The sequence below is a fragment of the Schistocerca cancellata genome, chromosome 3 (genome assembly GCF_023864275.1).
Source record: "Schistocerca cancellata isolate TAMUIC-IGC-003103 chromosome 3, iqSchCanc2.1, whole genome shotgun sequence".
Lineage (NCBI taxonomy): Eukaryota > Metazoa > Arthropoda > Insecta > Orthoptera > Acrididae > Schistocerca > Schistocerca cancellata.
Window position 1 is genome coordinate 555,469,644 of NC_064628.1, and position 15,581 is coordinate 555,485,224.

A 15,581-nucleotide genomic window follows, 5' to 3' on the forward strand; every position below is an offset into this window, starting at 1 on the left:
ACAGAATTGGAGAGGTTTTCCCCAGATAAAAAGCCATCTAAATATTGTAGTCAGTTAACTATCATGATGCCAGTATCCATATTTATACAGTGAAATTAAACTTCAGAATTGCCACTTTATAATGCATTTACCAGGAGGATTTTATCTTCTGCATGGTAGTTTAAAAGACGAGCATGTACTAAATTGTTTTCACTTGTTTAAACATAGCAACTTTCTCATGAAACATGAAGCATTTCTTATTTTCAAAATCTTTAACTGTTTAAACTGTCACTCTGTCTGTGTGTCTCTGTATCTGTTCCATTAGATACTTCTGCTCCAAAAAAACAATAAAATTTTTATGGGCTCTTCTTCGTTTAAGAATATAAGGTGAATAAAAAAGCAACACGGATAAATTTGTTTTGTTAAAAGTGCTCAGCATTTGTTAAATATAAATGTGTTTATTAGTGACATTAAAACAAAAACTACTTTGTTCACAGGCCAATGATAGACTTAACCAAAATGGATTACTGCCCCCTGAAGCCCTGTGTTACTTTTGAGCTGAAACCGAGTCTGGGCTCAGCTTTCTACCCACCACAGCAGCAACGTGCTGATAATGCGAATGGAGATAACAGTCCAGCTGTAGCACCAACTACTGAAGATATGAGTGAGGCTGACAGTTCAGCTGCTGGGCCCAGTGACATCACTGATGCTGCTCCAGTGCCTGCAGCATGCTCGTCAGACGATACAGCACCAGAATCGGCATCTGCACCTGTTGCAACGGACACTGTCTAGGCAGATGACATTTGAGCATTTGGAGCGGTCCTCTGCCCGCTCAACACTTTTCCCAAGCATATCTCCCAAGAGTAACCCTTCAGCATGCAAGCATAATTATCAAATTGTTAGATGACGGTCCAAGATGGATCTCGCTTTCTGTTAGAAAACCAGTTTTTTAAACCAGGAAATGTGAAAATTGTCTTAGAGCACTTGATGTACATGATACAGACTTTGGAAGGAGTGTACAAATCCACTTCTATTATTAACTGGCATTCCAGTTCATTGGTCAAATTATGGCGTGTGCAGACAGTTTCTTCACGCAATTTAAGTTTTCAGAATTTATTTTTTATATTGCTTTCTGTGTGCTAGTGTGTTTGTTCATCTTCAGCTGTTACGGTTCATCAAATATCCTTTTAGCTGGTATTGCTGCTGCAGTTTTGGTTTGTGCCCTTCGATTTCCATGTTGTTACATTCCTACAGACGACTTTTGCTTTTGTGAATGGTATTGCAGCAGCATGTTAAAGGATGAGTGCCTTATGAATGAAGTTGTTTGCATTTAACTGCAAAGCTTGTGCTTCATTTATGTGTATAAAATGTGTGTGTGTGTACATAATGACAGACTGGAACTGGAACTTCAGTTGGTAATATGAAGCTGGACATTTCAAGGGATTTCTCATTTTGTGTGATGGCAGTGAGCTTACTGTTGGCTTAAGTTTTTTTGATGATGTGTGAGAATTTTTTCTGGGAGTGAATAATAATGATTTGACATGAAAACATGTTTTTTGTGTAATTTAGCTCTTGATTTATTGATACTGCAGCAGGACTGACTGACTGTTTTACACACACACACACACACACACACACACACAGAGTGGAATCTTGAGACTGAAGAGTAGTAAAGGTTAATCATTAGTTGAAAATTGATGCAGTTGTTTCTTGTTACTGGTGAATGTACAGCTTAAAATTAAGTGGCATTTTCCAGCATGTCATACATAAAGTAAGATGTAAATATGTTCATTACCAACATTGTTTAATGTTACTAATGCTTTAATGAGCAGTACCCCTTTCAAAATTTGATGTTTTCAGTCTTGCAGGTTACCAAATTACTGATAAGAGAACTTTGTGTTAAGTTTGTAATAAAACAGTGTATGTCCTTTCATTACAGACCATCCTTTTATAGCAGATTGCAAATTAAATAGACATTGAAGTACAGACAACTAATCCATTTTTTAATCTGTTGGTCACGTGTTTCCAAATGCTTCATTATTATATTTCAATTTCCATAAACAAGCAGTGTGTGCCTCATTGCACCATTCCTTCATACTAGCACCCTGCGGACTAGTTGGTTTAAAATATTTATTGCTATTTACAAGTTTACCCAAGAACTCCTGCTATGATGGGGTGTTTAGTCTCTATCTGATACTGCTTTCCTGGCTCATTTTCATGTTCTTCATGTAGTATGTAATTCTTACTTTTCCAAACATGTAAATGTCATTAATTTATCATCCAGTATTACTGAAATACAGCTTCTACTTTAGTTTCTAATAGTTAACATTCATTCCCAGTATTGGTGCCACCAGCCTTTATAATTCTGCACACATCTGCTCAACCAAAATTAGAAACCCTTTTACTGAAGATTTTTGTTTAATCTGAAAACATTAACAGAAAACAATTTGCCATGACTGTACTTTTGGGGCTAAATATTTTAAAAAGAAATGATTGCTAATTCTGTGAAAAAAGTGAAAAAGTGTATTATTGAAGAGTTTTTGTGTAACCTGCTATTGAAAGTGTCCATTGATAGTTAGTTTTTGGGGTAGTGTGATAAAAGTAACATGGTTTCACAAAACACTTCTTCAGTTTACATATTTTTAAATGTCTGCCTTGTGAAGATGTTTGTTTGCCAACAAAGTTTCAAGTATTTAGTACCGTATAAATGTCATTTCACAGCATAGCAAACATGTACAGATCACTTAATATCAGGTGAGTTTGGAACATAATACTATGAAGGGACTGATCCTCAGGTCACAGATTTCCACTGGCTCTTTGTATGATAAAGGAAGGTCCATACTTATATGTTTAGTAAAAGGTTTTCTACAATTTCACCAAAAAAGTCACTGAGGTGACTACAGTGAATAAAGATGAACTATTAAGGGAGTAAGAATATTTTATTCAATTGAATTCATTCATTCATTCATTCATTCTTTCATTTATTCATTCTTTCAGTTGTAGCAAACAGTGTGAACCATTAAGCTGCCAGAAGCTAATTGCCATGATCTCTGCTCTGGAGGAGTTTCCATTTTTGAATCAAAATATATATACAATGAAAACTGACTTAATTTTAGAATGCATTCCCTAAGCTAAAATGAATGTTGAAAACAACTAAAACTTCAGAAGTCTCCATTTTATATTGATTTCTGAAATAGAATAAAAATAGGCCACAGAAATTTTTTTGGTTCCTTGGTTCATCTTCAGTATCATGCCTTTGTTGCTATGATATGCTTTCGTGTCTGAACATGTTTGGGATAGGTGACATACAGAAGCTGATACAGAATTTTTCTATTTATGAACTTGCCAGAGATTTATTGGGAACTGAAAACATGTACCATGCTATTGGAAGGATTTCATTATTATAAAACAATTTATTTCATTCTTCAGATTGGGTACTACAATTTATTACGTGACTGTCAAGAAAGACTTATGTTCTGTCCTGAAACTGAACACAGAAGAAAGCAGATGAAGTGACATCTTGATTGATGTGACATATTTTGATAGCTCATTTGGAAAATAACTTCATGCAAATTATAGAGATTCATTGATCAGTTTGTCCAACACACACACACACACACACACACACACACACACACACACACACACTTAGAACTATGACAAGTGTATGATTTGGCTTAAAAATGTCACATATTATAAAAACAGGTAGGATTTCTTCACTGTAATAAGTGACAACTTGCCAGTGTGAAAACACTCAAGTTAGGAATAGCAAGATTAGCTGAATAGAAATCAAGTCACTCACTTTCATAGGAAAGTACAAAATCAGTTGTTCATTAATCACTGTCTAATTTGTCATACAGTTATCATATATTACATCCATTGATTTGATGTATGTTTGTATTAAAAGGGTGCTTTGCTTCTTGCCTGTAAGCACACTGTGCTAGCTAAAAACTTCACACTCCTTGCACATATTGTCCTAGATGTCAGACGATTTAATAAATAGACAAGCATTTGGTCTTCCATGAATCACTGTTCAAATGATTGTCGCCGATTCTGAATTAGACGTATAAATAATTGCTGATATTGGTATCACTTAACTAAGATGGATAACTTTCAAAAAAATTAATGAAAGAAAAAAGGTTCACGCACCAGTGACAATTTCTGCAATAATTTGATCTTGTGGAAGTAGCTCATTTGATTATTTATATTACTTTTGAGGGAACACAGCAAAAACTTTTTTTCCGAGTCTAGCTGTTTGTTTGCAGAAAGAAATAATTTGCATACAATTTTGTGATAGTAACAGTATTTTTACCTTCAGTTTCTCAAAAATAAATTGTCATCTTGCAGTTCTGTATTTAGTCATTTTGTTGGAAATAGTGTTGGTCAAGTGTTCATAATTGTTCTGCACCCTTAGCATATTACTGGTTTCAGATCACTCTTTAATAGTTATCACATGTAACAAAGATGACTGTTCATTGCAAAAAAGTTTTGTTATTACTTAGTTGACCGTGTACAGGTTGAGAACATAAACTACATGAGAGCTGTTTTTGATTACTGAGATCTATCAGTAAAAGTCCCCATTTCAGTTCTTCAAACAGTAAGGCAGGAAGCTTACAGCTTCATTCAGATCTTACGTTGCTCAATACTTTTCTTGACTCTCTAATTCAGAGCTCTTAATCTTTCAAACTGACTTTTAGAAAAAGTCAGTATGGTACATCATCTTCATATATCTTTATTATGGTGTTTCACTTGATTTTCACTATTACTACTTGGTTCCTTGTTTCATACCACTTCTATTCATCAAGCAAGAAGAAATGCTTTTTATTCCCTCCTTCTTTCGCCCCTAGTCAGATAACTTCATAAAGACCTAGAGTTTATATTGTGGCAATTAAGGTATTAAACATTCCACTGACCATGTCCCAGTGTTGTAAAACATGTTTGAAGATAGTGAAGAGCACAGATACTTTCAGCAATGACTTAAAATTTGTCTTCAACACAATTATGATTTTTAAGAGGAGGAAACATTTAATCTTTGTCAAAATTCCAGTAGATGTGGAACACCTTCAGCAAGCTTTAGGTTTCAGAATTGACTCGTGTAGTTTCTGTAATAGGCTAACCTGCATGCCTGAAAACATATATATATATATAAAGACTGGAAAGTTGAATTTTCAATATGAGGAAAGCTGCAGTGAAAGTGGATTAAGTTTCCACTGTTTGGTACAATTTCAGGCCACCCAGAAAGCACCTGTCAGTAGTCTAGAAGATTTATGTTAAAACACACAACTTCTGTTTTACTTTTATGTATTTAAATTGCGCAAATGCATTGTGAAATGTACATAGGTGTGTGTGTGTGTGTGTGTGTGTGTGTGTGTGTGTGTGTGTGTGTGTGTGCGTGACGGAATGAATGAATGAATGAATGAATTTGTACACATTCCTTTATGTTGTGTTTTGTCTCTCTTGTTGATGTATTGATAGCCTTAAATTTTGTTTTAAACTTCCTCATGATTAGCTTTTCCTTAGACCAGTCGTGTGAATAGCCATGGTATTGTTAAAACTTAAATTCTGCAACACATATAGAAATTACGATAAAAACTATCACATTCCAGCCTACTGTTTTTGTCGTCTCAGAATATTTTACCTCTAACTTTGGACAGAACATAATAATAATTACTGTAACTTAATTTCATACCAAAGAAAACATGTAATGCTTTAATTTTCATCAAATAAATATTTTCACCTATTTTTATTTCTTTGGAAATTATTTTATGTACCTGCTTGATGAAAATTTAGGGCAAAATCATTTGTCTCACTGAAATAGAAGTATTTTGTTCCTAAGACGCATTATATTTCTGTATCTATCAGCTGTGAATTTTTTTGTATTATTGTTAATGTCCCTTTTATTTTGAAAAAGTATGCTAAACAATGTCAAAAAATTGCTCTAAAATCTTATTCTTTGTATGCAGTTGTGGCCATTGATATGCTAGTAATATTGTTCATAAATTTGGTAACAATTTAAATCTGTTCAGTGACAGAGCTTCTAAAAACTGTTAAAAAATTGGAAGTTATTATTTTATATTAATGGAGTTGCTTTTTACAGACCACTTCTCCATAGGTTATTGTGAAAGTTACTTATATTGTTACTTATTGGGCTTTATATAGACATTTTAGTTTACTTTTCATTGTGTGACTAGTAACTACCTAATATTATGACAGTTTGTAAGAAACAATGAAGAGTTGTTTACTACTCATGGTCTCAAAAATCCTACTGAAAACAATCAAACTCAGTATGCTGATAATGTACAGGTAAATCTCATTATATGTGATAGTTATGTTCCACTGAATTGTCACACATACTGGAGTTGTGTAAATAGTGTCATTTTATATGAGGTTATGTTCTCGGTTACATATTAAGTTTAAAAATAGTGTTTCTTGGTGTATTTACCAAAACTAGGCATTATCATCATTCTGAAACACATTTTAATGCAAAATTTATACACTTAAAAATTTAATATTGCAACACACAATAATATATGTAAATCATTATTCTGTGTCCAGTGGACTCCCGGCCTGCTTTTGGCACAACCCTTTAGTGCCTTAAGATTTTAAGCAGAGAAGATCAGAAGAGATTTTAATTTGAAATTCCATGGTGCGTTTCCTCCAAAAATAAGGGTGCATCGGTCCTTGGCAGCCTTAAATCCAGATACTGTTTTTTTTTTTTTTCTTCAATAGAACTGAATATGGGGCTAGGCATTAGTTTCCAAAATAAGCCTGTTTCATCAAGGTTGAAAACCTACTTCACAGAGTAACTTCTTTCTGACACAATTTCTTTAAAACTCTTTAAATTCCTCAGCTCCTACATCTGCCCTTGGTGCCTCTTCTCTCATTTTAATGTTACAAAAGTCAAAATGATGATTGAAGCAATTGAACCAACCTTAGGTGGCCAAGAAAGGTGCTGGATCGTCTGCTTTATTTGTTAAATCCACTTACAAGCTCTTGGCTTTAGTTCGAATAGCAGCTGCATCTGCTACTGGTTGCCGTGCTGAATCCCTTCTTCCCATCATCTCCAAATGAGACTTGGTCACTGTAGTCATATAACTCAGTTGAACAGTGAGTTTGAATTGACTTTGCGTATCACTAATAGTTCCCACAGTTGGTTCACAAAGTCCAGAAGCTTGCTGAATGTCAACAATACACTCACCTCTTTCATAGTGATCCAAAATTCCTTCTTTGTTTCTAATGAATATGACCACCATACAGGCTTGTTTCCATTGATAGGCAAACTTTGATTCCTTTTACCCAGCATTTTGAATATAGACACTGTCAAGTGCAACTTACAGCTCTACTGACCTGACATGGTGATTAACATCTCGTTAAACATGACTGAAGATGCCTGTTGAGATGCGCCAATGCATTGCTGCTTCCGTGTATTGTTAACAGATGGCACCACTGGACTTAGAACAGAAATAGAGTATACGACAAAATGTAGGTAATGAATCTGCATATAATGGGATTTACGTGTATTTGTCTCATTTAGCAAACCCTGGCATATGAGAATTTAACACAGTTTAGAAGGGTTGTTTTCTTTGCTCTAAATTAAAATCTGATTGATTCCACAGCAGACTTGGTAGAGATTGAAAAGGTCCAATTTCAAACATAAAGCAGTAAATGTATGCAGATTGAAGAGAGAAGAAATATTACTATTCCCTTATTTATTATGCCTTGAAATCAGTGAACGTATTGCATTTTTTCTTTGAATATTGCTTACATTTTGAAAACTCTTGTTCTATGGGCATTAAAGAGCAAGAAAGGGGAAGTAAAAGTGACTTTGTGAAGATTAGAAAAAACTGCATTCATATACTGTATTATTTTATATGAAAGGGTGAAGGGTTCCACGGAGGAAGAGAAAGTGTGCCATATGTATCTCAGTCCAGCTTCTCTGATGCAATATTCTTGTGCAGTGTTACATTTGTTGCTGACTGGTCTTTTTAACACTTTTCTACTAACTTATGACTATGTCTTAATTTGTCTCTGAACTATACGAAAAAATTATTTTCTGGGAACATAAAGTGACATTCTTCTGTAGTTTATTTGATGATGGTGCGACATCTCCCATTAAGCTGCATTACTGCTGTTCCTGTGTTTACCATACATGAAGGAGAAGAAGAAAAAAACACTTGATTATAGTGTTTAAAATTAAGCATAAGTGTTGTTTGGTAGTTGGTTTACAATTTCACAAGGCTAAGTATTTGCTGCTGGAGAATATGTTTCTCATGTTATGTTTTTTGTTGTACAATACTTTACCAGTTCTCCATTGGTTTAATTAACTCAGTTTTAAAGATGCTGCAGTTGGCAACTGGTTAATTGTTCAATTCAGCCTAGTAATTGTTGTGAATAAAGTAGAAACTGGAATTGGAATTATTTTCAGTCGCATTTACATATTGTAAATGGACTGTTTTTTCTCATACAACTAAGTATAGAACTAAGCACATTTCCAGTATATATGTTGAATGTTATTTTGAAGACTGGATAGTCCATCTTGCAGATGTGCAAAATTTCTCATAATCATTATTTTCTTACATGGAAAACAACTTTTGAGACAAAATTAATTTCCTATGTGTTTGATGTATTTCATCGACAAAGGATTTCATGTGTGGTATTTAGTTTGCTATGTACTTTGATTTGTAGATTTAAATGTGTAACATGAATGTCTGAAGTGAAAATACTGTGATATGGAGGTGCACGAACTTACCCATTGCCATAAAAGTAGTAGTCTGAAATGCTAAACATACAAAGATCTTTTTGAACACTGTCAGGCCTTGGGAACTTTAAAGTTGGTTCTGTACTTGGAAAGACACAGATAAGAAGTGAGGAAGATAGATAAAAACAGGCAGTGATGGTGGACAATGAAGTTCACTGCAAATCCTGCACTCCTAGTTGTGAGAAAAAAGGTACCACTTGAGTGTAAGGAGTGACTTGCTCCATTTGCAATTATGTTCTCACTCTGTCCATTACCTGTGCATTGATACTGTTTCTTAACTGCCCTTTCTTCCAGGCTGTCAGAATATTGTTCTTCAATCTCTTGCATTCCTGTCAATGGATAAGTAGGTGCTTGTTATTGGACCATGTATTTTGATTTGATTCACAATTTCATTAATACATTTGAGGCACATCCAATTTCCTTACAGGTTAAGTAATTTGGTTTATTTGCTCAGCTTATTAATATTCTGGAGAAAGTTTCCACTCTGACCAATCAAGACAGTCATCCTGCAATGCTTGATATCCTTAAAATGCAACTTTTTGTTAGTTATGGGAGGAGATTTTGATTTATAAGATTTTGTAGTCATTTAGAAAAAACATTTGGGCTCATGTTTCTTTCATAAGATAGTAATTTTTATTTATAGATCTTAAAACGAAGCCACTAGCTTTGCTCTGTTTGATTTTAATAAAAAATATTTCAGTATATGTTGTTGCAGTTTGATGTAATGTGGGTAAAATTCACTGATGATCTTAAAGTGAACTATTCCAATTTGAAAAAAGAAAGAAAAGAAGAAACTTAACATTCATCTGTGGATAATGAAGTTCGTTGACTCCTCAGTTGGTGCTTGGTGTTACATGGACACTTCACTTGCCCCTTAACATTTTGTGGCCATTTATTTCTAGTAAGTCATTGCAATTCTCAGTAGTCTTCCATTTTATCTTCCATGGATACTAGCATAAAGAGAAGAGCAGTCAGTCTCGACAGTATTTTGCAGGGAAGTGATATCATTTTTCAGCATTTTCACCTTTATGAAAAGGAAGACATATCGCACATAAAGTTTTCATTAAGGATTTAATAACTTGATATTAAGAAGAGAAAAATGCTTGAAAAGTGTGGTTTGGATGTTCTGATTTCCTTGCTCAGAACTTGGTTTGAATCTATATTTCACCATTTATACACAAGAATTGTTTTAAATGGCAATTGCTATATGAAAAGAGTTAATGTAAATTGCAGTCTATTATTCCATTATTCTATTACTGCTGGAAAGAAGCCATCATTTATTGATGGATGTATATCGGAAAACAGCGGTATTAAATGCCTACAGGAAATTGTTTTATAATTTCATATCCATATTCTTTAAAAATAAATACTGTGTATTTTTATTTAGTGTTTTTATTTACTGTAGTTCTCTTTTTAAAAAAAATCTGACACTGTATGTACTCTTGATTATTTAAAGTTTCAAATGAAAAATACTGGTTCTGTTGTTTACAAAATTGTTTTCTTTGTTCAAATTTAATACATTTTGGTGTTACACATGTGCAGAATATTTTGCAAGTAATTGTGAGAAAATTACCCAGAATTGCATGTCATCTTAAGAGCATGAGACTTACTACCACTAGTGTGTGTTAACATTTCACTTTTAATGTTATATACAGCCAGTATGCAACAGTACAAAGAAAAAGGAACTTGTACTTCACATATGTACAGTGAAATGAAACAGAACAGCTGTCTGCCCTTATTACAGAGCTACAGAAAGATTAAAAGCACTTTATATGGAGCTATTTTAATTGATTTTCTTTGTTTGAATGTACTTTGTCATTAGATTATTGTATAGTTGAGGGGGCATATTTTGTGTGTATATGAAAAGGATGCAGGCAGGACTGTTGGAAACTTTTAACTGTTTTTACTAGTGCTGGTGTACAGATTATTTCTCTCTAGGAATTTTTGTACAGTTCATAAAATTCAGCTTGCATGAGCATGCAGGTAACAGAAAATTAGAAAGTGTAGCAGTCTCATTACACCTGCCAACCATTAGAAAACCCTCTGGATCTACATCAGTTGGACGAGAGGTGCCATTGCTGTACCTGTTTAGTCATAATATTTCACATGAACGTTATTTTGGTTAGAGTTCATACACTAAAAAAACTAATTACAGTAAGTCATACGGCAGTTAGGACCTATTTTCTGTTGAAGTTTGTATTGTGTACTTTTCCAGCAGACATGTTGAACGCTTTTGGTCCATATTTCCTGATGCCTGCATGTGATTTAGATGTATCTGCAGCTATCAATTAATCATTAAACCCTTGGTGTGTTTGTGGGTATTGTGTGATTAATAAAGACTGTAACACATTGCTCTTAGTTCTAGCAATTAAATTTTTAGGCTTAATTCAAAAAATTTACATGTATCTATAGGACATTGTACCTACTTACATTGATTATCCTGTGATAATTTAATGTCTTGCCTGCACTTTTTCAAACTCCCGAAACCCATGCCACATTGAAAGATAACTAGAACATTTTAAATAATAAAAGTAGAACTTTCATGAGAAATAAATTACAAAAAATTGCAGACCGCATTTTCCCCTTTTCCGTCCCTAAATTAACCAGTTGTATAACTTGTAATTTAAATGAATTGATTAAAATTAAATGGAATTGTACAGTAAAATGGTAGCATAATTGAAAGTTCCAATATCCTTAAAATGTAAGCATGTAAAGGAAAATCCTCAATTGTTACGCTTAATTTTTTCAGGAATGAAATTTACTAATTTGAAGTCAGTAATATTTCAATTTAGTATTTGTTCAATAGATAATTTGAAAGTGAAAATTGCAGTTCAAATGTGCATGGTTTGGAAATGATGACCTGAAGGGCAGGGAGATGAATGTTTTATATAAATACAGAAAGAGTTTCAGGCTGGATTTGTGAAGTAGACAGTGCAGAAATGATCTCTTCATGTATAAAAATGTGTAATTACTGTGAATATATGTGTGTGTGAGAGGTTGTGTGGGTGTGAGTGGTGTATATCACAAATTCAAAGTAAAAACCTTCATAAAAATAACAAAAGTGAAAATACAAAAATGTTGAAGCACTTGGATTTTATTCTTGGTATTCTATTATAGACAGAAATATAATAAACAAAAAGAGCACTGATGATAAAGATTAAAAAATACAGTTTGATAGATTACGAATGTGATAGGGAAAGCAAAGTATTTCAAAGCCTGTTTTGACTTTTAATTTGTTGTAAAATAAGTATAACTGAAACATTTCAAGTGTGAATGACAATATGAATAATTTTTATGCAATAGACTTCACTAATTATTGTGTTACAAATCGAGAAAAAGCAGTATGTAATGAAACTGGGCATTGTTGGTGTACCAAAATGCTGAGGCATTAATTCTTCAGCTTGAATTTGTTTGATATGTGGGGTTTGTTTAACACACTTTTGTTTCACAATCAGAGATGTGTTGGTTTTTGTAACCCCATATAAATAAAATGAATCATAATGTCTTCAATGACTTTTTGTTGTATAGTCCTCAGTTGCCCTTATTATTAAGTGATGCTTCACTATCACTGAAGATTACTTTGTAATAAAACATTTTTCAGATAGGAATCAATTGTTGTAGATGGTTTACACTTTTTTAAAACAAGGAAAACAATCACCAGTCACCATTTAGATAAAACTGAGAGTGGTGCACACTAGAGATGACCTTTTAAACTCTGAACTTTAATTACCCATCAGAAAGAGGCTGTTAATGGTACATATCAAGTGTGTATCACATATTAATGAACTGTCTTTTACACTTCACTGCGGACACACTTGGAAATTTCCTGTTGCCACAGGTACAGACCATTTTTTTCTTAAAATGGTAGCAAGTACGTAAGGATACGTTCCCTGACTAAGTTCCTTAATCACAGTCCACTGAAATAAAAATATATGAAACCAATTATGTATAAAAAATTTTACATTGCACTCGCTTTTAATGAAAAGACTTTCTTATCTCCTAAATTATTATTCAGTAAATGTATTATGTTGTCTCTATTTCTGCGTCTCTGTTGCTGCTTTTCACAAGATTATTGTGATAATAACAATAACGGCGATTAAATTGACAAACTGTTGGCTTCTGTATTAGTTGTTTAGCTGACATTTGAATTTTCTGACATTTTGCTATCACTAGTGGCAGGCAATGTCAAAACTTCACCCTCCATTGTTGGTGGTGAACTGGAGTCGAGCTCACAGCCACAGATTACCAATATGTATCACCACTTGCTACTTGCAACTATCATTTGGTACAACACGGTAACCCAGGACTTGTTCAACTAGAGGCTTTCCTCTTTCTTGTTGAAGCTATTGCCACATTTGTGGATCTATGTGGTGTCCCTGAACAAGCAGGTATGATAGCTCTCATCCGAGGTGCTGTGGCTCACATATTTGGCTTCTGAGTAGTATGAGCATATTAATCATCCCTTTTTTATGGCTCAGGCAATGGTGTGACAGCTTGTGCAGCCATCTGTCCATGTGTGTTGGTTTTTCAATACATGCTGCGTAGCAGGCCCTCGCTATTCCTCGTAACCTGCATGTCTATAAGAGGTAACTGTTGGTCCATTTCTACTTCAGTAGTAAATTTTATGGTGGCATAGAGACTGTTCAGATATCTAACAAAAGTCACTAAGCAGTTCCTCACCATACCTCCAAACAATGTAGGCATCGTCAACGTGCTTGTACTGTGCCTTAGGTTTATAAGGCGCCAAGTTCAGTGCCTGTGTTTTGAAATAATTTAACAACTGATCAGTCTCTGTGTCAATATAAAACTTCCTATGGAGGTAGAAATGGACCAACAGATATGCTTTTTCGATGTGGTAGTTGCAATAAATGATGAGAATGTGGGACACAATGTGTGTAAAAAACTGACACAGGTGGACCTTTACAAACTCTCAAACCATCACATGAATCAGAAAAGAGGGATAATCAACATGCTTGTAAAATGCATAAGATAAGTATGTGAGCTGCAACATCTCGGTTATGAGATGTAACACGTGGAAAGCATTCTGAGAAGCAATGGAAACTCCACCAGTTGCATATGAAGTGTTAATCTAACACTCTGCTAAGTGACACATTGGAAGAAGAAATATCAGGCATGGCCTTTTTGCCATACATCCCCAGGGTGACAAACACAATCAGCTGAATATTTTGCTAACACGGCAGTAAAACTATTTACAAACTGACCAAGAAGATCAGTGTGTCTCAGATGTCTAAGAACAAAAGGGGCTCACTTGCAATGTCAGGAACATACTGCATACCCTGTAAACATGGAAATGCCTAAATTGGAATGACTGATTCATAAATACAGGGCTATTACAAATGATTGAAGCGATTTCATAAATTCACTGTAGCTCCATTCATTGACATGTGGTCACAACACACTACAGATATGTAGAAAAACTCATAAAGTTTTGTTCGGCTGAAGCCGCACTTCAGGTTTCTGCTGTCAGAGCGCTCGAGAGCGCAGTGAGACAAAATGGCGACAGGAGCCGAGAAAGCGTATGTCGTGCTTGAAATGCACTCACATCAGTCAGTCATAACAGTGCAACGACACTTCAGGACGAAGTTCAACAAAGATCCACCAACTGCTAACTCCATTCGGCGATGGTATGCGCAGTTTAAAGCTTCTGGATGCCTCTATAAGGGGAAATAAACGGGTCGGCCTGCAGTGAGCGAAGAAACAGTTGAACGCGTGCGGGCAAGTTTCACGCGTAGCCCGCGGAAAATTGGCTCATGCCAGAACTGGAGACCGACAGCGCCGACTTCATCTTTCAACAGGATGGTGCTCCACCGCACTTCAATCATGATGTTCGGCATTTCTTAAACAGGAGATTGGAAAACCGATGGAAAACTTGTGGTGGAGATCATGATCAGCAATTCATGTCATGGCCTCCACGCTCTCCCGACTTAACCCCATGCGATTTCTTTCTGTGGGGTTATGTGAAAGATTCATTGTTTAAACCTCCTCTACCAAGAAACGTGCCAGAACTGCGAGCTCGCATCAACGATGCTTTCCAACTCATTGATGGGGACATGCTGCGCCGAGTGTGGGAGGAACTTGATTATCGGCTTGATGTTGCCGAATCACTAGGGCCACATATCGAACATTTGTGAATGCCTAAAAAAACTTTTTGAGTTTTTGTATGTGTGTGCAAAGCATTGTGAAAATATCTCAAATAATAAAGTTATTGTAGAGCTGTGAAATCGCTTCAATCATTTGTAATAACCCTGTACAAGGATCACTTATCATGAACAGTAATCGAAGTTGGGACAGGTGGAGAAATCAGTCACTGTGGAGCACGCACTGTGTGAGACTCACTGCATAATAAAATTCACCAATACAGCAGTTCTTGCCGTGGACTAGAGTTACAATACCTGTTCATTCACAAAACCTGTAGAGATCCACAAACAGGAGAATAGCCGCAACAAGAAAGAGGAAAGTCTCAAGTGGAAATATCCTAGTTCCTGTGCTGCAGTGAACTACAGTTGTATGTAGCAAGGGGAGAACAAAAGCAAGTAATGACCAGGGAAAGACCTGAGACGTTGGCGCGACAGGTACGTAATCATGATATGTGGCCGCAAACTTGACGCAGGCAAACACCAGCAATGGAGATTGAATTAGACAGAGCTTGTAATTTGAGCTGCCGAAACAGCAGAAAAACCTTCAAACATATGTCGGACAAAGAAATAGACACAGAAGCAATAGGCAGTTTGTCAACAACTGGCCATAAAAGCTCAATAATTGTTGTAATGGTTAGATTGTTCGGTATCTAGAAAATTTTACAAGATTTGTTGTTAGAGTTGTG

The 15,581-nt window shown here is 35.1% G+C and overlaps 1 protein-coding gene across 3 annotated transcripts in view; it reads left to right on the forward strand.

Moving 5' to 3' along the window:
• The window catches only part of LOC126175398 (protein FAM117B-like), a 95,677-nt gene extending 83,435 nt beyond the window's left edge, over positions 1-12,242 (forward strand). For all 3 annotated transcript variants that reach the window (XM_049922186.1, XM_049922187.1, XM_049922188.1), the window contains exon 9: positions 477-12,242. In XM_049922186.1, coding sequence (XP_049778143.1) covers positions 477-771 — 295 coding nt within the window. In that variant the 3' untranslated portion in view covers positions 772-12,242. The remainder of the gene's footprint in view (positions 1-476) is intronic.
• The last annotated feature ends 3,339 nt before the right edge of the window (positions 12,243-15,581 follow it).